This window comes from Lepidothrix coronata, unplaced genomic scaffold (genome assembly GCF_001604755.1).
Source record: "Lepidothrix coronata isolate B3197 unplaced genomic scaffold, Lepidothrix_coronata-1.0 Scaffold118, whole genome shotgun sequence".
Lineage (NCBI taxonomy): Eukaryota > Metazoa > Chordata > Aves > Passeriformes > Pipridae > Lepidothrix > Lepidothrix coronata.
The window spans coordinates 2,404,684-2,429,199 of NW_016690298.1; the positions used below are offsets into that span (position 1 = coordinate 2,404,684).

Genomic DNA, 24,516 nt, shown 5'->3' on the forward strand with positions numbered 1-24,516 from the left:
TTTCAATGAACAAATTACCTGTTCTCACAATTCCTGCCCCCACAGACTGCTGCCTTCATCTTGGACTGTAATGGGTATCTCAGCTGCAGTTCTGTGCTCTTTGTCTGGCTATGAGACCACATGGCCCTAAAAGCCAAAACTGAGAGCACGTGCAGAGGTCCCTGTGTGGGGAGCAATCTGAGTGCTGCAGCTTCATCTTGCTGCATCTTGGCTGAGATGCCAGACCTGCCCCAGAGCAACTCTCTTCCTCCTGAGTGCAGTGGGGCAGGGTGTTGTAGGAGGATGTAGCAAAGGTTTGCCAAGGTAGTAAATATGTTTTGCAGTGACCAGGAAATGCTGTGAGGCACTTCTGTCTCTGCTGCACATCTGGCCTCTCATTGTGGCACAAGGCTGGAGTGAAAGTGTGTGGGAGGAAATAGCTTATTGTGGTCTACAGTAGGAGCAGATGCTTCCCTAACCCTTTTCTACTGGGAAAAGGATTGGAGATTGATACAATGGCAGGAAATGAATGAGGAGGTGTGAGAAGAGAGGCAATTATCTCTACATATCATTATGACATTTGTGTGAGGCCTTACAGAAATACTACTGTGGTTGATGAATCTGATGCTGGCAGTGTAGCACAGTAGCACAGAGCAGCTGGTGTATTTCTGGGAACCTCAGGCACGGGTTTGGGATTTGCTTCTGAAAGAGTTTGAACATTCAGGGCTCAGATGCCTAGAAGAGCTAGGAGATCAGTAGCGTTATCCTAGTATTGGATTGGACAAACTGGAAAAAGACATGGTAGGAAAGCTGATGATTAAGTTCCATGTACAAGACTGTGCAGATCACATAAGTAAAGGAGAATGGGGAACTTGTTTCTTTTGCAGCAATATTCACAGTGAAAAGTGAGCAGCTGTGAAAAAAAGGGCTTTTACAGGACTCTAGTGGTCTATACAATTTCCTTTTTCTTCTCCATGTGCACCATGGCCCCATGTTCCAAAGTGCAGGAAAAATTCTAGTTTGCTTACATGTATATAGATCTTTCACAGGCATAAAAACCCTTCTCCCACTTTCTCCAAACCAGGCCATAGCTTTCTAGGAATGAAGAGAAGTGTGTGTTTGTGTGTGTGTGAGAGAGAGAGGAGATCCTGTTATCTTAATTACAATGAGTTTTGTGGCACCACATAAATGGGTGCATGGAAGCTTCCTGGTTTAACTGTGCCATCCTGTAACTGAAGTGATTTGCGTGCCATCCTCAACAGAAAGAAAACTAAACTGTTCGCCAGGCTGAGGAAAAAGATGAGCAGGTACCGGTATGGAGAGCAGCATTTCGATACGTGTTTGATTTAGTTCCTAAAACTGGAGAGGCTGTTGCTGGACTCTAACAGCCTGGCACGTGTTAACCCTGTGGTGGGAGAGGGATTCTTTGCATGATATGATGTGTTCATCGCCTGCTGGGTCCTGCTGAGATCTCTGTGTCTGGATAATCCCATTAACTGCTTGTGTGCCTGATTTGAATCCTTGCTTCTTTTCCTATCTAAGAAGGCAGTGTGAAAACTCAGGCATTGTCTGTCCAGTTGGTTTTATGTGATGGAAAATGCAGTGCTGTGTTTTCCATGGGACATATGATCAATTTTAGGTTTTTAACACTTCTAGCTTTAACTATTGGGTTTGCCCATTTGAACAAGTCTGAAATGCTGTATTCTCATTTCCTTCCTGGCCAGGGAGGACCAATAAACAGGTCTTTCACACTCAGAAGTCCTGTCCTATCTACCTGTTGCGTTTGGAAGGATGATGAGGTGGGAGAAGGACACTTCTAGCTTTGCTCCTTACTTGCTCTGTTCTTGAGGATCCTCACTGTCTTGCTCTATCCATTTAAAATTTTGTGCAGAGCTGAAGGAAAAGGAAGTCTGTTGTCTTGTATAAAGACTAATGCCTGCATCTTGCCTTTCAAGACAGTGATGGCATTGATTAACTGGATTGCTACAATGCCTAGAGTTACCATAAGTTGAGGACTGACAAAAACATGCTCTGGAGCAAAGTGGGAATTGCTGCATAATTCCTCTAATTTTCATTTATTTTTATTCATTGTGTTGGTACTCCCTCCATGGGGCTCCTATAGGAAGAACAAAAATGGAATTATCAAGATGGTATCCTGCAAGCAATAAAAGCAAGTGCTGGTGGATTGGTATCCTTGCTTTTCTGATTCTGGCTTCCTGCTGCCTAGGGCAAGTCATGCCCTTCTCTTTGTCTCTGCCATGCATCCTTTGTGAAGTGGGAGGTTGGAGAGTGGAGAATGGTAATTGAACAGGGAAGCTGATTCTTGGTACTTAGGTCTCAAACGAAAAGTAGTGAAGCAATGTCTTGTGTTGTTAATATTCTGAGGTTTTCTACTATAGGAAAAGGAGGATAAGGATTCACTGGAGTACTTTTCTGGATGTCTGTCTCTGTCCTTTGTTGGACTGGTGTTGTACCTGTACCAGGCAGGAAGTCTAATATTTCCAGTCACTGAGAACGGATGGATGCTACAGCAGAAGGAGAGCTAATAAATCTCACCTCGATGAGCTCTAGCCACAATGTCCTCCTGCTCTGCCTTGATAAAATTCAACTGGCCCAGCAGTTAAGGTGCCTGACCTGGGCTGTGCTGGGGATTTCTGCTTTTAGAGCAGCTGCTGGAGTCACAGAGAAATGTGCAGTCCCTGGTGCAGGGAAGAAGGGCCTGGGGCTTGTTCAGTCTTTTATCTGCAGAAAGAATGTACATTTGTGTCATCACAGGTTTGGGTATGTAGGTGCTCTATTTTTTTTTTTTTTAATAATTCTTCAGTATGCTTTGGTGGTAAAAAATGAATTACTTTTGGCTAAAAGGCCCTGTGTGAGCCTTAGCTGAGATGCCAACTTTTTTTTCTTTTTAATTTGAGAACTTGGCAGGAGGTAACTGGTCTGTTTTTGCCATATTGGAAAGTAGATTTCATCCTCTAATGTATGCTTGTTACAAGTGCATGGGAATCCCATCTGCAGATGTTACCCTGCTCTTCCAGAACAAATGAAGCAGCCCCATGAAGGGTCTGAGAGCTAAGCAGCACTAAAACAGGCTGGGGGATTTTTACTTTCCTTTCAGCTGGAGTAACTGCATTGACCCTGTTCCTAGCTCTCTATTTGCAGAAGAAAGTTGACACCCCCTTTCCTTCCTCACCTGATATTCCTGGATTTGGCATCACTTTCCAGTTGTTCATGGGAAGGAAAAAGACAGAGCAATGACCTTGTCGTTTTGGCTTGCTTTTACTGTGTTACTCGTGTTTGGTCAGTGGGTACAGTACCCACACTCTTGCTTTTTCCTGTGTTTCCTGGAGCAAGCAGTTAGTTGGAGACAAGACTTTGCACTGTATGGGCTGTGTGTGCTCCCTGAGGACATGTGAAGGACAGGATCCTGGTGACTGTCTCTCTTGATGCTGGTTGCACTGGCTAAATTCATGCAACAAGTGCAGGAATGAAGGTGCGGCTCGAGGGGCTGAAAAAGGCTCAGCCAAAATTAGCACTGGCATTTTCCTAGGGGCATTGGCCAGCACATCAAACAAGCTGTAAATAGTAGTGACTTAATGAAGTCTTTAGTGTGAGGCCCTCACAGCCCAGTTTCTTCCCCTCATCCTACAAGGGCTGACTCACATGGGAGCCTTTTACCAATATATCTCCAAATTAAGTAATTGCCAGGCACCAGAAATAAGACACTACAAAGCTGTTTCATGGCCTTTAGAAAATAAGCCTAAACTTCTTTCTCATCGGGAGAAATGGCCTTTTTAAATCCCTAGAAGGAAAAGCTTATCCTTGTCTTGGTAGGCCAGCTGATAGCCAGTAGTCACAGTATTCCCAGTGTAGTCTGGGCATTTGAGAAGTCTTGTCAGTCTAGGTGTAGATCACTCTGTCCCCCATCTTCTCCAAAGTGCTTTCAGCTCTGGGGAAGGTAACGTGGTTCTCCCTCGAGCCCCCCCCCCCCCCCGCCCCCAGCATCAGAGGACGTTTTCTGTCATTTCCTGCTGTTTCCTGGTTGCTCCCATTTAGATCAGGACTTCCTTACCTTCACCCTCCAGCCGGTACTATTTTGAATCTGTAGCACAACCTTGTAAATTTTGCAGAATCTCTCACACAACCCACTGTATTGAAATGATTTCTGGGAACCTTCGAGGAAGGACACTGTAGGCATTTCCAGTCAGACTGAAGAGCTGCAAGGGTTGGCGTACATGTTCTTTAGTCTCTCGTCTTCTCTTTTTCCTTTTCATTTCCCTCTTTTTCCCTTGGTATGTGTGCCCCTGGTTGAGAGCTGCTGGCAGAGAACGTCATTGGGTTTGTTGCATCATGTCGGTGTGCTGCTGGCATCAGTGTCATCAGAAGTGTCCGACCTGCATGTGGACCTGAGAACAAGTGCTTTGTGGGGAAATGTGCGTGTGGGATGTGGATATGGGGAGAAAGTGGGGGGAATGGGTGAGGGCGAAGTGAATGGGGAGCTTGAAAGCTGGAATGCTGACCAGGGTGAGATGCTTGCTTGGAAGGGGAGGTTTGTTGAAATGCCTTGCTATCCCTTCTTCCTTTTGCTATCCCCCACTTGTAAACAAATGTTTAGGAATGAGGCCATCATGCATGTTAGCCAGTGACCACCATAACTTAGGTGTCCCAAGTGTGAGTGGATGCACATGTCTGAAGCTCTGGGCTCTCTTGGGACAGAGCAAAGAAATAAATGACTTGATGTCCCTTCAGAATCTGGTCTGCATTGCTCTAGTTCTGGCCCTCTGCCAGGATTTATTGTATCAAGTTGTAGGAAAGGATATATTTTTTTCAGCCTCTCCCAAGGCCTTCAACTTCACAGAAGTATGACTTTATAAGTGAAGGCAAATATATCCTGCAGATGAGGTTGCACAGCCTTTTTGCAATATGCTGTGATATTCTATATTCTGTTTTCAGCTGTGTATAGTTTTGCCAAACTGTAACCACTTCTGCTGAAATATCCCACACCAGTGTGTGTACTTCTGTATGACTTGAGATATATTGATTAGTTGATTTTGTGGGAGCTGAATTTCAGCCAAGATGATTCAGCTGTTCCTGAGAATTTGGTTGTTACCTTCATCCCTGTTGAAATTCTCTGGTAACCAACATTTTACCAAATTTTCATAATTCTGTACTTTAAAGCACTGACTTGACACTCAGCCAAGGCACCTCTCTAGGGAAAGGCGTGTGCCTCTTGTCATTCCTTTGAAAAATCTACCCAAATCTGTCCAAGCTATGAACCAACAAATGCCATTGGTGTAGCTTCTTGCAGCTTAATTCCCTGAAGAATCCCTCTGTGTGTCAGAAACAGTCCTGGAATAAAGACCAACTGGTGAGACTTTTCATAATAGTGAAATATCTATTACCAGCTGGAACCTCACTGTTTCTTTGCTGTCTGGAATGATCTGTGAAACCTCTGTCTAGTTTGCCTCTCTTCTGGCTTAGCCAGTTTGTACCACATAGAAGTAAATGTTACTATGGTTACAGCCTTATTCAGGTATTATGAATCTATTAGTCATAACTCATGCAAGTGTCAGTAGACCACCACACAGAAAAATTCTAATCTGTAGAACTTAAATAAAAAACAAAGAACTCCTTTCCCCATCTGCTTCCCCAGTGTTAAAGACTATGACTTAATATCAGGCACGTAGGTTAGAATCTAGCAAAATCAGTATGCCTGGTTGTTTTGTTTTTAGTTTTGTTGTGTGTGAGGCAAGTATATCTATTCTGTAGGAATTTAGTGAGTAGCTAAAGTGAGTGCTGCAAAGTAATGCTGCTGCAGTGTGTTGCACTGCAAGTGACTCAGCAGAGATGCTTCTCAGAAGCTTGTTGAGGCTTCAAATATCTTCATCATGTGTCTGGACAGTGAAGCAAAGAGATAATGGAGGCCACTGGTCTGGTCTGGTTAGCAAAACTCCTCCTAGGCCTGGCTCAGACTTCTCTCTCTTTCTCTCTCCCTATCTCTCCCTTTCTCTCTCCACTTCCTTCAGTGACAGCACCCCAGCGAAAGCAAATAAAAGCCCCTCGCCTCCACCAGATGGATCTCCCATCACCAGCCCTGAGACCAAGACTGTCAACCATGAGCTGGAACCATCCACTTTGGAAGCGCCTGGGGCAAGCATCCCAAAGTCACCATCTCAGGTAGTGTCCCCATGACATTGACCATGTCTCCACAGTATGACCGCTGATGGCACAAGCTCTGTGAGTCAAAGACATCCAGCAGTTGCTTTTTTGGACCTCATCCTGCTACTGAGAACACAGAATGTGACATGATGGTTGTTCTCTTTCACTGGTTCCTGAGAAAGTTCCTGGGAATTCGAGTTGCTTCTGGGTCATCTCTGTATCATATAGGGAAGAACTGAGTATCTCTGAATGGCTTTACAGGGTGAAGGCCAGTAATATGTTTTGCTGTCTGATATGATGGCCAAGAAGATCCAGGGAGGATAGAGTTGTAGCTAGGCGAGGAAGTTTGTTCTTTACATTTGAATTAACCTGTGGAATTCAATGGTCCAATTTCTTCTCAAGAACTTCTGTAGATGAAGAAGGTTAAAATAAAAAAAATTATTATTAATAAGGAGAACATCTGTACTTTGGATGTTTTACTTTACTACCAAGATAACATTATATGCTAAAAATAAAGGGGTTATATTCTTATGCTATGAAGAAATTACATGAGTTCCAGGAAGAATACTGTCCATTATATGGAGTCTTATGCCTTCTATATGGCCTTTGTTAGGTCTTTCCATACACAGGAGATAGCCAGCAGCATGTTCAAAATAGTAGATGTAGCTACTCAGCATATCATATGATATGTTTGACTTTGGGATTTAAGGAAAATAAAACATTTACTTCCTCTTCCTGTCCCTCTGTTGCTGAGTGGGAGAAAAGCTTAGTAGGGAAAAGTAGTAACTAGAACAAATTTATGTCTGGTCCCAGTCTTTGTATCTCAGTAAGTGGGACACTAGGGAGTAGTCTTCCAGGAAGAACTAAAGCTGAGACAGGTTCTGGCCAAACTGGTATGGGAAAACCTATTGCCTCTGAAAAGAGATGGGTGCAACCCATAGCTTCTTTGCTGTTGCCATATGTAGCAGCATTATTCCAAATCCAGGCCTGTGGGGTAGGCTGTCTCCTGTTTCTGGAGAGCCTCTCAGAATATTTTTCTCTCTACTGCATTTTTGACTTTTATGATTATGCAGGGACAGGAAGGGGATGTTTTTGCATAGGCAAAAGCTTCCAGCCCCGTGAGATGTGTGGATGCCTGGCAGTGTCTTTTCAGGACTTCTCCAGGGTCTCTGAAGCCTAGATTGGCTTCACCATGACCAAGGCTAGGACCTTGGAGTAGACTGTGTGTACGGGGGAGAGAAGATAGTATATCCACAATTGCCTTTCTGTTGTGGGTTTGGTTTTGATTTTTTTTCCCCAGAGATTTGCAGAACTTGGCTAAAATTTTAAACAAGAAATTGTACAGATTTATTAAGCTGTTCACAGCAGACTTCACTCACCCTGTCTGTGGACTTGTCTTAATGAATTTGGCTTCTTCCCTTTCCTTTAAATAGCACAGATAACCTTTGTTTTTGCCAGCCTGCAAGTGCTTTCTTATTCACTTGCTACCTGCCTGCCTGCCCACAGGAATGGGGCTAGAAGCACCCCTTGCCAAGCAAGCAGAATATTCCAGTGCAGCCCTGCAACCTTGGATGGGCCTCAGGATGAGACTGAAATGGTATTTGCAGCGAATGCTGCCACCACCTGGCAGCTCGTTCCCAGTCTATATTTAATTCATCCCCCCAGGCATCACTACAGTGAAAAGCAAGAGCTCCACTCCATAGTCACACTACCTGATAAGAGATGGAGCTGGCTCCAGAGGGAGGGAAGACAAGGGCAGGAGTTTCACACTCAGAGCCAAGCCTAGTGTCTGTATGGATAAAGTCTAGAAAGTGTGTGTCAGCTTGCCAGCCAGCTGGGAAACACAAGTGTCTGCTCAACTTTAATACTGACGTCTTCACAGGTCTTATTACTTTTGACTTCTGGGTAAGTGATTTGTTCAACAGTCCTCCAAGGGAGGCTGGGGGGCCTCACCCTCTGTGGGAGGATGGACCAAAATGCAAAAAGCAAGAACAGTTCTCTGGCCTCTTCATGTCTGAAATACTAAAGCAAATCATAAGCAAAGGCTGTGGAAAGAAAGACGACAAAACAGGAGTGACCAAATAAATGCTGTCTAAATTTTGAACTGTTCCCTATACCAGAAAAAAACACCAAACCTCTTTTACTGTCCTTTAATTCTTGAGAACAGTTTATTTCTGTCTTTTGGAAGAAATGAATGCTGTCAGCTCTCTGTGTAGTGATTTGATGATGACACAGGACTTCAGGGAGTCCGTGAAACTTCAAAGGTCAGACTTCTGCTCTCAGTTACACCACCGAAATGCTGTAATGAGACTTTTGAAATCAGTGCAACTATGTTGAATTTCGACAGGTAAAGCTCTGGGGGATCCAAATCAGCAGAAAAATTTTAGAGGATTTGCTTTAGTCTAGACAACAAAGTTTTTAGTGAGTGATTAATTTGTAGGTATAACCCAACATCAGTCATCTTGTCTTTGAAATGTGATTTTAGGCTGCTATTGGAGGTAATGCTGGACAGTGTGGAAGTGGTCATCTCCAAAACACTAATGTATCGGAAGGAAGGAGACTAACTGTATTAGAGAAATAAATAGCAGAAAAGTTGTGATATTTTTTACTTTAGAATTAGTAATTGGAGCCTTTCATTTCTGCAGAGGGTGTCTAGGTTCTGAGAATAGCTTTTCTTTGAAATTTCTGATCTCATCTTGTAAGCAGGGGGTTTTCAGGAAGGGATTGTTCTCAGGGAGTATGGACACACCACCTTCTGCAAACAGTGAAAAGTTGAAAGAACACATTATTTTCATTATTTCCCCTATTTAGCTATACAGGGGAAAATTGTGTGTTTTCATACACACTCACTCTCTCTAAAGTAGGTTAACCCTGTAGAAGACCAGGCACATCTTTAGGAATCTAAATAAATCCTTGTAGAGCTCAGTTATAAGTTGGAAGAATGTGAACACAGGACTAGGAGCTAAGGATTTCTGTGTTTCAGATCTGGGCTTGACACTGATAGACTGGGTACACATTGTCAGGTCTCTGAGTCTTGCTGCCTTGGGATCCTAGGTATGATGAGAAGATCAAGTAGCTGTAAAACTGTATTGTAAATGGAAAGCATTGTCAGTGCTAAGCATTGCTTTGGTGCTGGGAACTTGTATGGCTGCTTTATTTCAATACAATAGAAGCTCCTCAAAGTCTGATTTGACCTAGAAATGATCATTAAGCTTTGAGCACAGGAGAAGGTGAAAAGGATGTGGATGGGTTGATCTAGGGAGGGTCTACCACAGCTTCCACAGGGTTGTGAATGCAGTGTCAGGCTGAGTCTTTAGCATGATGGTGGCTATTGGATATTAGAGTTACCGGGTCAGATGGTTTTATGCGTTCCCTTGGGATCTCCATTTGGAAAACATGACTTCATTAGTGTCAATGCTCACTGGTGAAACTGAGAGCAGAGTTGGGTTCACAGCAGTTGTGGCTTCTTGGAAATTTGAGTTGTTCTTGTCTAAAGCTAAGATGCCATCAAGAGCTCCTTCAGACCTTTCTTACAGCACACTGATAACCAATGCACCAGGGAGCCAGTACTGGGCAGATCAGTCTGTCCTCATGGTCACCTGCCCATAGTAGGGCAAATTGAGCCTGTTCTCTCATTCCCTTAGGTATGGTAAGTACAGAAAAGGGAGGCAGTGCTGACCTGTTCTGTTGGATCATGTTCTCAGTAATTGATCTGTTCCCTTCCCAGTGGTTCTTTTGAAGGTTGCACATGCTTTAATTATGTATGCATGTCCTGTCAATGCATATTAATTGTGTTACGCTTCTCCTCTGCAGAGGGAAACTTGCCCACGGCTGAAGTGTAACTAATGATGCCAAACCTTCTCTGGAGGCGTGTGGTTGTTTATTTTGTTTTGTTTCAATACAGCCCTTCACCCCCTACTCCCTCCCTCTTCAGATGGAGTTGATTGGACCCTGCTCTAAGCCAGTGATTGTGATTTCCCTCACCTTCAGTTTTTGTGACTAACCTGGTTCCTGTCTTTGGTTTTTTTGGGTGTCGCCGTCTGTGCTGTGGCCGTGTGCTCACTTGCATGCAGTTGAGGAAAGGGCCTCCGGTGCCTCCGCCTCCAAAAGTCACCCCCTCCAAGGAGATCAAGCAGGAGAACATCATCAGTCTGTTTGATGACAATTTTGTCCCTGAGATAAGTGTGACAACCCCTTTGCAGGTTAGCTGCTATGCCCTGCCTAATTTTTGTCTGCCTCTGAACTTTTCCTTTCAACCTTTCTTTGGAGGTGTTAAGTCATGAAACCTGGTCAGGTAAAGGAGGAAAGGAAGCTCAGCATTGAACCTTGGAAGGCAGTAGGTTAGATAGGAGGCTTCCTTAAAGGGGAGGGTGGCTAGAAGGAAGCCTTGAGTAACACACTGTCCTTTGAGAGCTTTCATTCATAGAAGAAACAGGAGAAATGCAGCTGGTCAAGATGCCAGAAAGTAATCACTGCATTTGTTCAGCAGCAATGCACATGGATTACAACTGTCTTCATATCCGGTGATATGCTCTCTCCAGACTCACTGATCCCGAGTATGGATAAAGCATGTTTTTTCTGCTCATGTATGGCCCTAACTGCTGACCCAGGTATCTCTACCAGTTTTGGGAGAAGGCAGTTTTGTGCTGTCTATGCCTTTACACATGGGGTTTGTGGCTTAAAGCCCACCCCTGCCTAGGAAAGACCAACAGAAATTGCGTGAAGTTCCCTTTGCAAAGAATAGAGGCCTGCAGTTAGATGGGCCTGCTGTTAAGTTAGGACTGCTTACACAGTCTGTCAGTATTTCTTGTCAGGTGGCACCTGAAAAGAAGCCCTGAAAAAGGAAAAACATTTTCAAATTATATATTTTCCTCTTCATTTTCACTTTTATTTACATCACTGCCAGAGAGGATGCCCAGGTAGGGAGTTCTGTGTTGGATCTAGGCAAATGGCAGTCCTTATGTATATAAGAGCCTGACCAGATTTCTGGCTGTATCATGAAATACCTGCATATACTTTATATATTTATGTATATATGTATACATGTGTATATTTTTTTCTCCCTAAATGCTTGTTAAAGCACAAATAATGTCTCTATTAGTGCTCATCTGTGATTCAGCCCCTAACTTCTCTTTACATCATGTTGCTCCATTGCCTCTGGTTTTCCACCTTCCATCCATCTGCTGAGGAGCAGAGATGAAGTGGGGAGGGAATGAAGTCCATGTCAGATTTTACATTGCAGAGTAGAAAGATGATTTGACATCAGTGTTGGAAGGCAGGGACCATAGGCAGCTGAGCAACACTCTATCATTTTCTGTGCTTCCTTCTCCTATATTGTAGTGGACAGCTCTGTCTGCTCCATGGTTTGTATCATGTATTTCCACGTGAATGCCAGCCCCTTAGTCAGACTTGCTCTTCTGCACCTGATCAGTGCTCTGACCCAGGGTGGCATTTGCTGTGACTTTCGATTAGATGGTGGTTCCGAGGGAGGACTCTGATTGCCAAAACAATCTTCACTGAAGTACCCAACAGCTCCTACCACTCAGTGTGTTGCCCAGGGCTGTTCCTGTCAGATGTCTTAGTTCCAATGAGAGATATCTTAGTTTCAATGAGCTGTCTTGTGGAAGATCTGGATAAAGGCAAAGGGTGCTAGCCCTTGCATTTAAATCTTGAATGGCAGGTAAGGCTATTCCATGACTGCAGCCTTTGATGTATCACTACCAAATGAAACTAAAGACTGGGTTTGGAACTGCTCTGATGGGTAGCTTGGATGTGCTGGAAGAGCATAGTAGAATGCCAGTTGGTTTTTGCATTGTGGTCAGGGTTTATTACTGGGAGATGAGAGAGCTTGATTCCTTGTCCTCATCCTTGTGGATGCCAAAAAGACACATTCATAAGGGAGAGAAACATCTCTAAGAGAATTGGAGTAAGAGAAACTAGAGGACATGAAAATTATGGTGGTGCTGGTAGTATTCAGGGAACTTCTCTAAAACAGTGTGTCTTGCTACTTTCCAGAAGTTTTTCCATTGTGGGGCTATGATATAACTGTGGAGACCAACCTGCCACATTTGTTGAAAAGGTCACTGAAACAGTAAGGCCAGTCTCCTGGGAGATCAAAGGAAACAGGGGCAAATCTTCCTGACTTCCTGGAGAGAGCACCTTCCTCTGAAGCAGAGTAGAAAGGAGTGTCTTGTAGTGGTTAGATTAAATCTAAAACACGAAAGTGATAGTCAAGTTTTGAATACTAATGACTCAAGTCCTCTGTAGTGACTGTTTTATTATTGGCAATCAGCAAATGTGCCATCACTGTCCTTAGGTAGAACATTAATCACTCAAAGGGAGTTATGCTGCTGAAATTGTAGAGAGTAGCAAAGCTTCTCAAATTTATGGTTTTTCAGAAGACTTGTGTGTGTATATTTCTGGGTTGCCCAGAAATGGAAACCATTGAAAATGGCATTTTTGAACTTGGAAGGGATTCAAATCTCTTACTAGAGTGAGCTGCCATATTTTGTGTTTCTGTCTCAGAAGGCAGGAGGAAATTAGGAGCTTTGGTAGTTAGCTCTGAGATCTCCCAGACTTGCCTTCCAGCAGTCTGAGTGGTTTTGTCCCTGGATTTTTGTTCCTGATATAGATTGTATAGATGGCAACTCTTTTGTATGTATTTGAGGGAGTCAGTTTTGGTCTGTCAGTACAAAGGCAGTTGGATAAGCTGTGAGGATTAGATATAAATAGAAGAACAGCCTTTCTGACTTGGCAGTGGCAGTGATCCTTTTGACCACAGCAGGTTAGGTGCTTACACCACGTCAGTTCATTTGGCCAGGTGAGATGATGAATGAGTCTTGTGGAAAAGGCTCAGATTTGGTTTACAGTGGCACCCTGTGCTACCTGCTTGTGTTTGTAGGATGCAGTCAGTCAGGAGTCACATCAGGTGTTTGCACTGCCACCATGTCTTCTGCGCTTGCAGCTTTAGCTCTGGGATATCACATGCCCTCCCTGTACTGTGCGCGCGCGTGTGTGTCTAATGCTCGTACTGCTTTTCTTCCTCACTGCTGCCAAGTTTGATGCCCCTGGGCCCTTCCAGGAGGGAGCCAGCCTGTTGGATCTGGATTTTGATCCCATTAAACCAGATGCCACTGTGGGGAAGACCCCCACACCCGCCTCCCAGGTTGGTTCATATCACCATTCCTTCTCCCTTTGTAACTGACTTGTTGCCACGTGTGTTGTGACTTGCAGTCACCTGAATGATAATGTGGACCCGAGCTGTGGGTGGCTGGGCATTATGTGTGGGAGCCCAGGCCTGGGCACTAGAGGTGGGCACCTTGGTCTTCTCTGCTGGATGTGCAAATCCAGTGAGAATCAGATGGCTACTAGCCTGGCCACAGTCTGGCACTAGGTGTTTGTGGGATGCCTGTGATTTGCTCTTATGATCTGCTTATTGGCACCTCATTCAACTTAATGTATGTCCCTCCTTAGTTTAGCATCCTCTCTCTGCTATATGGATTTAAACTGCAACTCCATGGATGAGAATTCAGCCTGAGTTCTGTGTTCCTGTTATAAATTGCTCTCTAAGGGATTTTTAATAGACACTTTGATAATCTGCAGTGACTTAAGGTGAATAAAGCTGTAGATGGGATATTCAAGTGATGTGAAGCCCTTCTTTTTCTGTGTGTAACATAGCCTGTGTTCTTAGTTAAGAAGTAGCTTCCTCTTTGGCCACAGTGCTGCACAGTGTGGTATCAAAAAGCCCTAATTCTGGTCTGATCTGTAACTGGTCCTGTCCACCATCAGAGGCAGGTGGACTGCACTTCATTTTATGTCTAAATGGCTGGAGGCTTTGAAATGCATCCTGAATTTGGTTGTTGTCCTCACTGAGACTTTACATTTAATATGTATGGACTGCTTATTTTTTGTGGATGCCATTAAAATTTGTAATAAACATAATTGGAATGTTTACCGTATTTCTCATGTCAAGTAGGTCTGTATGGCACAGACTTTTGTAGGAATAAGACCTTTCTTATTAAAGAGATCAAACATTAGGCATTTGATTCTCCTGAATTAAAATACTGTATCTGCAAGATAGCAGTTATCATCATAACCTGATATACACCAATATGGCAAGCTACCCGTTTTTGGAACTTTAAGTGGGCAGATGGGCATTTTGTGTCTACTTGCCTTACAGAACTTGCTTTACAGAACAAGCTGCAAGATAAATTTACAGGATAAGCTTTTTTTTAGATTTATTTACTAGAATTTTTTTTCTGAATCACCAGTTATAGCTTAGATAATTGGTTATACTGACATAGGATATGAGTATAAATTAGACTTAAAATGGAATTATTTGTTACCCTTTCAGCATGCAACAAATATTACACTAAATTGGTTTTCCAAAACTGCTCAGCAATGGAATATTTGGTGCTCTAATGTAATTATTATTAGCTTCAGAAGTCAGTAAAAGAAAGAGTCTGAAATTGATAATTTCTAATGGTAACCAACGTATAAAAAACCGAGTGAAAACCACCTAGTTATCAAAGCAGTCAGATTTATTTCCCATAGGGTGAGCAGTATGGCAAAGAGGTTAAGATATTTCACTACCGATCCAAAGACACCATAGAATGTTAAGGGATTGGAAGGGACCTTAAAGGTCATCTAGTGCCAATGTCATGTGCCATGGGCAGAGACACTTTGCACCTGACACTGACACTTTGCACCTGCTCAAGGCCTTATCCAGCCTGACCTTGAAAGCTGCCAGGGTTGGGGCACCAGTTGATGTCTTGTTCTGAAATCATGCTAACTCTGTTGGGCGTAGATATATGGGGAAACATTTAACCCTAATGGACCACAAACTCATGAGTTTGGTTTGGGTTTTTTTGTTTATTTGGTTGTTTTTTTTTCTGACTATGTGGTCTGCCACTGATAACTGAATGTGGCTTGACTGTCTCCCTTCATACCAGAGGTAGAAAAAACCCTTACTCAAGTGCCTTGGTGCTTAGATTTGAATATGCAGTGGGGAGGGGTGTATAAATTCAAGTAGTAACAAATATTTCAAAACATGCAGAGATAAGTGCTGTTGAATGTGTATGTCTGCTTCAGTCTGATCAGCGTCTGTAATGTTTGTACTCACTGAAATAATCATGTATAAACATGTTTTATTTTTGTTGCTCTTTGACATGCTTAGTCTTTACCTTGGGATTTATGGGAGGTAAGAAATTCATATGGCTTTCATCTCTCATCATGTACTGTTCACATGCTAATGCCATCTCTGTTTGCACACCTGTCTCCTTTCCCTCACCACTCTTCCTTTCTGCACACCCCGAATCAAAGTTGCTATATGTGCTGCTGAATGCACTTATGCGCCATCTGTGAAGCCCCAGGGGCAACCATGGGACATGTTTGAAAGTCAAGTCTGGCACTCTAAAACTTACGACTCTACCCGTGCACAAACCCATCCTTTTTCTTGCTAACTGACTCATCTTTCTCTTGGCATAATGCTGTGACTTTCACCTCATACTTAACACCACTGCAGCATCATGCTCACTCTCTACAACGCAGTATTTCCTAAATTCTGTACATCCTGTTGGTCTTGTGTGCAATGCATAAATATCTCAGCTGCCCTTCATCATTACTGCCTGTACCACTGGGTATGTACACATCTGGAATTATCTGTGGTGTTTCCTGTTCATCGACCGTCATTGTCAGAAAAGCTGATGTGAATTAGCTCCCCCTGTGTCTACACTGAAAGTTAGGTGCAGGCCCAAGACTCACCTGGTGTCTGCCTCAACCTCAATTTGAGGCTTACTGACAAGGGAGACCCTATACATGCTCTGCATCTGAACCAAAACCAGACCCTCATTTATGCCCTCTGTATCCATCTGGTCTGGGAAGGTCTCAGGTTGCTGCACATTAGCGCTTTGTGAGATATTTCAAGCATAACTACTTTTTAGTCCCTCTGGACCAACAGCCAGCAGTGTGGACAGAAAACACTTGATCTGGGCACTCAAGCCTGCTGCTTGAGCTGGCTGTATCCAGTGTGTGAGCTCACAGCCTTGGCTTATGCTGGGGAATTGAGTCCTACTAACCCTTCCGTTCCCCAGGGCCAGATCACCTAGAGTGAGTACTTGGGAGGACATGACTTAGCCGTGGCTGAGAACCTGGCCTAAGGACTCCCTGTAGCTGGTGCTCTCCTTCACATGAGCTTGGGTGATGTTGAAGAAGAGGTTTCCCTTGTGTGTTTTATCAGCCATCAGTGTTTAACACCTGTCATTCTCCTGTATGTGCATTGTCAGTCTGTCTTTGTAAAAGAGGAAAGGCTGGTTTAGCAAGGAAAAATCTTATTCCTTTGAAGTGGATGGGCAGGGGTGAGGTATGACTGTTTCTGATTGAGCTGTACATACAGTCTTGGGTGTAAAAAGTGTTTTGGGCCATTACTCCCTTCCTGGAAACTGATTTCACCCAAAGGACAGTTTTCTCAACCAGGGAATGCTACTAGTCAAGATGTTCTCACCATACCAGTTCTCACCTTGGCATACCATACACGGTCAAAAAGCAGAGCTCGCTATAGCTGGGGAATCCTCCTCTTCAAGCTTTCTGAACTGTTTTTGCTGTTGATGAATCATAGAATCATAGAATGAGCTTGGTTGGAAGGGACCTCAGAGATCATCAAGTCCAACCCTTGATCCACTACCACCATGGTTACTAGACCATGGCACTAAGTGCCACATCCAGTCTCATCTTAAAAACTTTCAGGGATGAAGAGTCCATCACTTCCCTGGGCAGCCCATTCCAATGCCTGATTACCCTCTCTGTAAAGAATTTCTTCCTAATATCCAACCTAAACCTCCCCTGGCAGAGCTTAAGACCATGCCTCCTGTCTTACTGATAGCTGCCTGGGAGAAGAGACCATCATCCACATGGCTACAACCTCCTTTCAGGGAGTTGTAGAGAGTGATGAGGTCTCCCCTGAGCCTCCTCTTCTCCAGGCTGAACAACCCCAGCTCCCTCAGCCTCTCCTCATAGCACTTGTGCTCGAGTCCCTTCACCAGCCTCGTTGCTCTCCTCTGGACCTGCTCCAGCACCTCAAAATCCTTCCTGAACTGAGGGGCCCAGAACTGGACACAGCACTCCAGGTGTGGCCTCACCAGTGCTGAGTCCAGGGGAAGAATCACTTCCCTGGACCTGTTGGCCACACTGTTCCTGATCCAGGCCCGGATACCATCGGCCTTCTTGGCCACCTGGGCACACTGCTGGCTCATGTTCAGCTTCCTGTCAATCCAAACTCCCAGGTCCCTCTCTGTCTGGCTTCTCTGCAGCCACTCTGTCCCCAGTCTGTAGCACTGCATGGGGTTGTTGTGGCCAAAGTGCAGGACCCGGCACTTGGCCTTGTTGAACCTCATCCCGTTGGAATCAGCCCAACTGTCCATCGTGTCCAGGTCCCTCTGCAGAGCCCTCCTGCCTTCCAGCTGATCGACACTCCCCCCCCCCCCAGCTTAGTGTCATCTGCAAATTTGCTAATGAGAGACTTGTTGTATGGTTATGTAGTCCCATAGACCAAGAGGTTAACAACTGTATAGAAATGTGAATGCAGCAGAGCTTCCTTAGTTCTGCAGACTGGAAAACTTGCATTTGGTGTGTATGATGCTGCTGTTGGAATAAGCCAAGCTTTCAAACCTGGTAACAGCAGTGAGCAATTCTTCTTCTCCCTATGGTATCTTTCCACAACTGTAAATGCCTTTATAGGCCTTGGGATGCCCCACAGGTATATAAAATAGAAAAATTAGTAGCTGACATGTTGAAATGCAGGGGATTAATTTAGGTTCAGTTTCTCTGATTATTAAATACTGTTTTTGCAAATTAGCTGCTTTTAAGAAAACACCCTCATACTGAGCTCCTTTTCACTTGTCCACATAAAAAACATGCTTGGCCAGATAGAGTTGGCCTGGCATCAGTCCCAATTCCAGTTTCACTGAATCCAAATAAAAAGCAACCTGGGAGTGAATCCAATTACACAGGAGAAGCCTTTGTATCATTTCATATGCATATATTTGCCTTAGCACTACCAAAGCTGCAGAGGGAATCCTCTGTTGGATGGGAACAGCTCTGCTCTTTGTCGTGTGTTCTGGCAGTATAGGCCTGTGGACATGGTGATGGGGAGACATGAGGAAGGATGTGATAGGAGAGGAAAGCATGTATTAGATGACACCACTGGAGCAGCTGAAGGTATAGTAATAGATTTTTATCAAATCAAGGAGATATTTCTTTGTTGTTGCTGCTATTAGAATACTACTTGGAGCACTGTGCCAATGCATGGCTAGTAGCCAGATGGGTGTATATTTAAGGGTTGCCATGGTCATTGCTTAACACTGGACTTTTTTAAGGTTGGGACTATGAGAATTGCAGCATTAAGGAATCTGGACAATGTCTTGTTTTGATATTATTGTATTCAGGGGTACATGTGTCATGTTTTAACTGCAGCTGAAAACTAAGCACCATTTCCCTGACAGCTTACTTCCCTCTCCTTGATGGGATGGGGTAGAGAATTGGAAGGGTAAAAGTAAGAAAACTTGTGGGTTGAGATGAGAACAGCTTGATTCAAATAAAATAATAATAATAAATTATCATGGAAAGGAAAATAACAATAAGAGAGAAATAGAACTAAAGAAAAACAAGTGATGCAAATGAAGAACAATTGCTCATCACCGCTGATGCCCAGCCCATTTCTGAGCAATGGCCCTTGGCCAGCTTTACCCCTAGTTTACAAACTGAGCATGATGAGATGTGATATGGAATATCCCTTCAGCCAGTTTGGGTCAGCTGTCCTGGCTTTGTCTCCTCCCAGCTTCTTGTGCCCCGCAGGCTCCTCACTGTCAGGGCATCATGAGAAGCTGAAAAGTCCTTGACATAGTGTAGGCACTGGTCAGCAATAACTAAAACGTCAGTGGGTTATCAACTCTACTCTCAACCTAATTCAAAACATGTCCCTGTACCAGCTATTAGGAAGAAAATAACCTGTATCCCAGCTGAACCAGGACAACATGTTTATCAAATGTATGAGGCATGTAGGCATACTAAAGCTGGTTATTCCCATGTATTAAAAATGGCAAATCTTGGGAGTCTTCCCAGATGCTGCCTGGCCCATCTCCCAGTGGGATGATCTACAGCATTGATGCTACCAGATGCAACATACTTCCTGCATTGCTGCAATTTCTGGGAGGGGCAAATGAATATCTTTAGTTTTGTGTTAAAACAGAGTTAATGTCATGTTGATGCTGGGTCCAGACTAAGTTCCAAATCTGAACACATTACTACCATGCTCTTCTGTTTCTGGGAGGTGGCAAGTGCTTAAATATTCTGTAATTGTATCCTTGGAAGTAGCTTATTGAGAGATCCTTGTACTTTAGCATGCAAGAGAACTTGTATTCACGTACAAGTGGGCAATCTAGATGTAATGGTAGATACTGCATAAAGTAGGTCTGCAGTTTAAATAGGGAAAAGAAAGAGATGCACGAAATTTCTGGAGTTTCACTGATTTCCTGCTGTGAGCCTGGAGTGAGGGAATTTAGACAATTCAGGCTATGTGGTGATTTCTGTGGGTTGCAGAGAAAGAGGGAGGAAGAAACATAGCCAGAGCCTGCAGTGTATGGCCTGTTTGCAGCAGGTGGCAGCAGCACAGCACTTGGGCAGGCTGGCTGCACGTTGCTGCTCACACATGTAGCTGGAATGAGAATAACGTCCCACCGGGACAACGTTTGTATTGCAGCCTGCAGAAGCAGCCCATGCAGGAGCTGAAGCAGCTGGATCAGAAGCAGCAGCTGGAGCTGAAGCATCTAAAACTGAAGCTGACTCAGGATCGGTAAATACCTCAAGGGACAGCAGTCCCTTTTCTCCATCACATCCCTTTGATATACAGAAGATGTGGGAGACTGGGTTGGGAAAAGAGCTGCATAGCTTGGAAAAGCACATCCCTGCCCCCTGAGGAGTTACAATGCTCTTGTTCAGAGGCTTAGTTGTTGCATTTTATCTGTGCAGTGCTTAGGGAGAAGTTCTGCTGGAAGGTTCACTAAAAGAATTGTCCCTTCACCCATCCTGTGAAACCAGTCCACAGCCCATGCTGTCCTAGGCTTGTGTTGTCTGCTGGATTCCCCCTTGCTTGCCATTTACTTTACCTGCCCTGTCCTCTGGGCTCTGCCTATGTCCCCTGAATATCCAGGCTTCCTCTTTTTTTTGGTGACACTGCCATGTTTTTAGGGGACTGGAGTAGGTCCCAACTCATGGCAGCTTGGTTCTTATAGGCTGTTGCATGTGAGTTGTCTGTTCCACGAGGGCTCTGTAAGAATGCATTGTGACCACAGCAAATGGGAAATGCTGGGCATTATGGTCCCAGAAAAACTATAAATCGTCTCTGCCTTTCTGCAGTCTTAGGCAGAGGAAGACAGCAGTCACCAGTCCTGCTTTCTCACTACTGCCTCTGCTGTCCTTTGGGGTCTTTTTGTCACTGTCTGGTGTGCGGGGAAAACCCACTGAAGCCATGGGATGGTTGGGATGTGGATCCTCCAGGATGGACTTGGAGCTTCAGTTTTGGATTCTTTTTTCTCAATGGCTTTTTTTCTTCCTTGGCTGCCACTGCCTACCAGACCTCTCTGCCTGCTGTTGTTGTGGAAACTTTCCCTGCGACTGTCAATGGCGCTGTGGAAGCAGGTGCTTCATCTGAAAGAGCTGACATGCCCCCAGGATTTCTGTTCAAGGTGAGTATGTGGCAGTGGGGCATTGAGTTCCTGGTGATTATCTTTTCTTTCCTGTAATGAATTAGTTGCTTTCACTCAGCATGTCCATGAGCTATGCCACATTAAAAGGCAGAAAGGAAGTTGAAGGAGAGATACACCTTCCTCAGTGCAGCTTCATGCAGTTCCAAATGTTTCAAAGGACTGGTAAGAGCATCAGCATCTAAAGGTGTTACTGTGCTGTGTAGAAAAACCCCTTCTCTCTGCTGCAGTTGTTTTTGTCTTGGTGGTGTTGTAGTGTCAGTCACAGACTCTGGATAGTGAATAAAAAGTTGTGCTCCCAGCTGAAAAATTAAGCTTTGGTGCAAGTGGTAATTGGAGAAGAGTTGGAAACACCAGAAGAAACAGAGGACTGTGTTTGGAGAAATGAGAAAGCCAGGATGAACAGAGAAAAATAAAGGAGTAGGAAGGGAAGTTGGGTGGATGTTCTGAATACGCCGAAGATCACTTGCAGCTTTTTTCATAGGTGTGGAGGAAGGAGTGATTCTGGATGAGGATAGGCCACAAATGTAATGTGCATAATGCAATATGGCAGGAAGACAGCATAGGTGCATCATGCCCTGAAAAGTGAGAAATGACAGCCTCCTGCTCTAGAAATGCTTTTTTCTGCTTTAGTCATGTCCACTGGTTTTTTTTCTGGGATTCTACTAAAATCAGAAGAATGGCAAAAGCCGATGAACAATAGGAGGCTCATAACATTTAGGCTGGTTACAGGTAGTATTATGGCTGTAGTGCTCAAAGTGGAGAGCTGTGGTTTGAAGTAGAAAAGCTGTAACACAGATGTTGAAAGGCATTAGGCTGAATACCAAAGAGAAAACATGGATATCATCATCCAAACTAATACTCTTTCCTACATTTCTTCTCCCTGCTTGCTGTGACAGAGGTGGGAAGCTATGATCTCTAATAGTCTTGCAGTCCAGCTGCAGAAAGAATACAGGGCACCATTCAAGTGGACACAGGCTTTCTACCCTGTGAGGTTTTTGTGCCCACACCATGAGAATTCAACCCTCCTAAAGGACAGGGAGGTGCCGATACGTAACAAGTTGCATAAGACTCACCAGGATGCTGCTGTGTCCAAGGAGAGCTGCATTCCAGGCTGTATGAACAAGCCTGTAGTCATTAAATTAAGGGAAGCAGTTATTCCCCTGGATGTGACATTTATGATCAAAGCTTACCCTACATTAAGCATAAGGTTGGATCAGATGGCCTCGAAATGTGCTTTCCAACCTGAATCATCCGGTGAATCAATGAAGAGGAAAGCCTTGTCACCTGTTACGGAGCTGGGTGAGAGAAGGTTGGGCTCATCCACTTCTCCTCTCCCTGTAGGTCCAGGCCATGCACGATTACACCGCCACCGACAGTGATGAGCTGCAGCTGAAGGCCGGGGATGTGGTGCTTGTGATTCCATTTGAGAACCCTGAGGAGCAGGTGAGTAGGGAAGATGGGGTGTGAGCCTGGCCCATGTGGAGCCAATGGGGTTTCTAGAGCTGCTTCTTTATTCACTAACAGTCGGCTGGCTGGATGCAGAGCCATTAGTTTGTGGCTGGGAGCTGGCAAGAGAACCGGTTGTCCTTGAGCTTGAGATTGGCTTCCTGCAACAAAGGGGAGGACTCTGCTTGTTATTGGAAAGTAGAGACATTATCTTACCTAAAGCATATGGAGTAGCAGTGGGTTCCTGTCCCTGTCAGAACATTTGAGCCAATACTATGGCTCTCTTGATCAGGGAGCCCAACAGAGCCCATATTTTGCCTCCTGACTGCCCCTTAAATTGATGCACATTCCCTGTGATCACTAAAGTGCAGACTGTAGCATTCAAAGGAGTGATCCACACTTTATGATGATGTTTTCTCCTGTTTTGAGAAATGTTGGAGCTCCAAGAAAGCAGCTGGCGGTGGATGATGGCTTATACTTCACCATAGCAATGGCTGTTTACAAACGACTGTGTTTGGTCAGGAGATGGCAGCAGAATCAAAGGCTGGTGCAGGTCTCTCAGCCCTGGAGAACAGTCTTGCTGCCCATCTTCAACCTGAATTTAATTGGCCATGTTTTTCTTTGAGTTTCTGGAAGCTTTGACTAAGTCCTCCTCACTTGCTGTGTTTGAGGGGGACCCAGCTGATAATCTGCAGCAGCTTTACTACTTCCACTGAGAGAGATGGTGATTTTATAAAATTCATGCTCACATCTCCAGATTTTTGTTTGGAAAAGAAACAAATTCTCCAAACTGATTCAGCAGTCATCAGCTCTTTGGGTTTGGTCAAGTCCAGACAAGGTCTGGATTCCACAAGGGATAAAGGGAAGGTGAGGTAGTTCACTACCTCAGAAGATGTGGATCATCTGTTGGCTTTGTGAATTATGGAGGCAGATCATGCTGATACCTGTGAAATGGAGCTATAATCTGCCAACAGTTCCCACAGAGCTAGGGGGGAAGGGCTCTTTGGGGAACACACAGTGATTCCTTCTGGAGACAAGACTCTTCACTGAGTGGAACTGCCCTGCAAAAGCATTTCTGAGCATTTCTTTCTCAGAAAGCTTTCTGGATGGGGAAAAGCCTGACAGCTTCCCTAGTTTCTGTGGTAGGAGTTGGCGTTTGTGGAGCAGTTTTTCAACGCCCTGTGTTTGCACTCTAGCTGGATGTGGGTGCAACAGCCATGAACTCGAGACTCTCCAAGCTGCAGAGGGTGAGCTCTGAGTGTTGCTAACATAACACTGTAGCTGCACTGAAGCCCCTTAACCCTTCTACAGTGCATCCTGTGCTACAGCTAACCTCAACCATCCCCAGCCAGAAAATGCTGGCTGTTAACATGTGCATGAACTATGCACGTGAGTGGAGGAAACTTAGGATGACAGACTGTGGTCCATGTCCCCATCTTGCAGCTTAGGTATCAGTTTGTGGATATGTCATCCAAGCCTGGATTCATCTCTCTTGATAGAAGAAAGGGTTGAGGGCAGCAGTGCTTCTAAGCTGGCACTTAAGTGGCATGGTTTAAAATTGTCAGGGCTCAGTCTGGGTCCTTGTGTCTAATCCCTACAGCTGAGGAGACCCTTGGTAGCAGGATGAGGTGGGAGTGCTGCATGCTGTATGGCACAGACGCTTATGTGCAAATGGATGAGCTTTTGTGCTTGACGTGCTGTGAGCTGGAAGCTGCCTTCCAGACACTTGGGCCCAATGTCTTCTGCCTAGTTGTTTGTATTCCTGATTTATGGCATGTCAATCCTCCCACAGCCCCTGCAGCTGGCTGCTGCAGATGGGCTCCCATCTCCTGCCATTCTCATGACATCTCCTGAATGTTCAAATCTAAGGCAGCAGCAAGGGCTAAGTGAGCTTGCAGACACCTAGAGCTATGCAGCTCTTTTGCCTCATGCTGCACCCTTAACCCATAGGCTACCCCACTGCAAATGGCTCACATGAGAGGGTACATTTGCATGCTGAAGGGGTGCTTCCATGGTGGCAGCTCCAAGGCATGTGGAGAATAGGGTGGTTGCACACCTGAGCTGCAAGCAGTGCAGCCTTCCTACCTTGAATATCTTGTCTTCCTCACATGCCTAGGATGGAGCAGAAATCTCAGTGGTAGACAGCCTACAGGCAGAAGGTGAAAAGTCTGGT

At 44.6% G+C, this 24,516-nt stretch overlaps 1 protein-coding gene across 14 annotated transcripts in view; it reads left to right on the plus strand.

Annotated features, from left to right (window-relative positions):
• BIN1 (bridging integrator 1) overlaps positions 1–24,516 on the plus strand; it is a 94,462-nt gene that overhangs the window by 63,552 nt on the left and 6,394 nt on the right. For 2 of the 14 annotated variants that reach the window (XM_017825354.1, XM_017825358.1), the window contains 9 exons: positions 1,242–1,292; positions 6,006–6,156; positions 10,212–10,340; positions 13,196–13,303; positions 15,314–15,337; positions 19,892–19,984; positions 20,766–20,876; positions 22,239–22,340; positions 23,540–23,590. In XM_017825354.1, coding sequence (XP_017680843.1) covers positions 1,242–1,292; positions 6,006–6,156; positions 10,212–10,340; positions 13,196–13,303; positions 15,314–15,337; positions 19,892–19,984; positions 20,766–20,876; positions 22,239–22,340; positions 23,540–23,590 — 820 coding nt within the window. The remainder of the gene's footprint in view (positions 1–1,241; positions 1,293–6,005; positions 6,157–10,211; positions 10,341–13,195; positions 13,304–15,313; positions 15,338–19,891; positions 19,985–20,765; positions 20,877–22,238; positions 22,341–23,539; positions 23,591–24,516) is intronic. The other 12 variants (XM_017825355.1, XM_017825360.1, XM_017825356.1 and 9 more) reach the window with 6 other exon arrangements.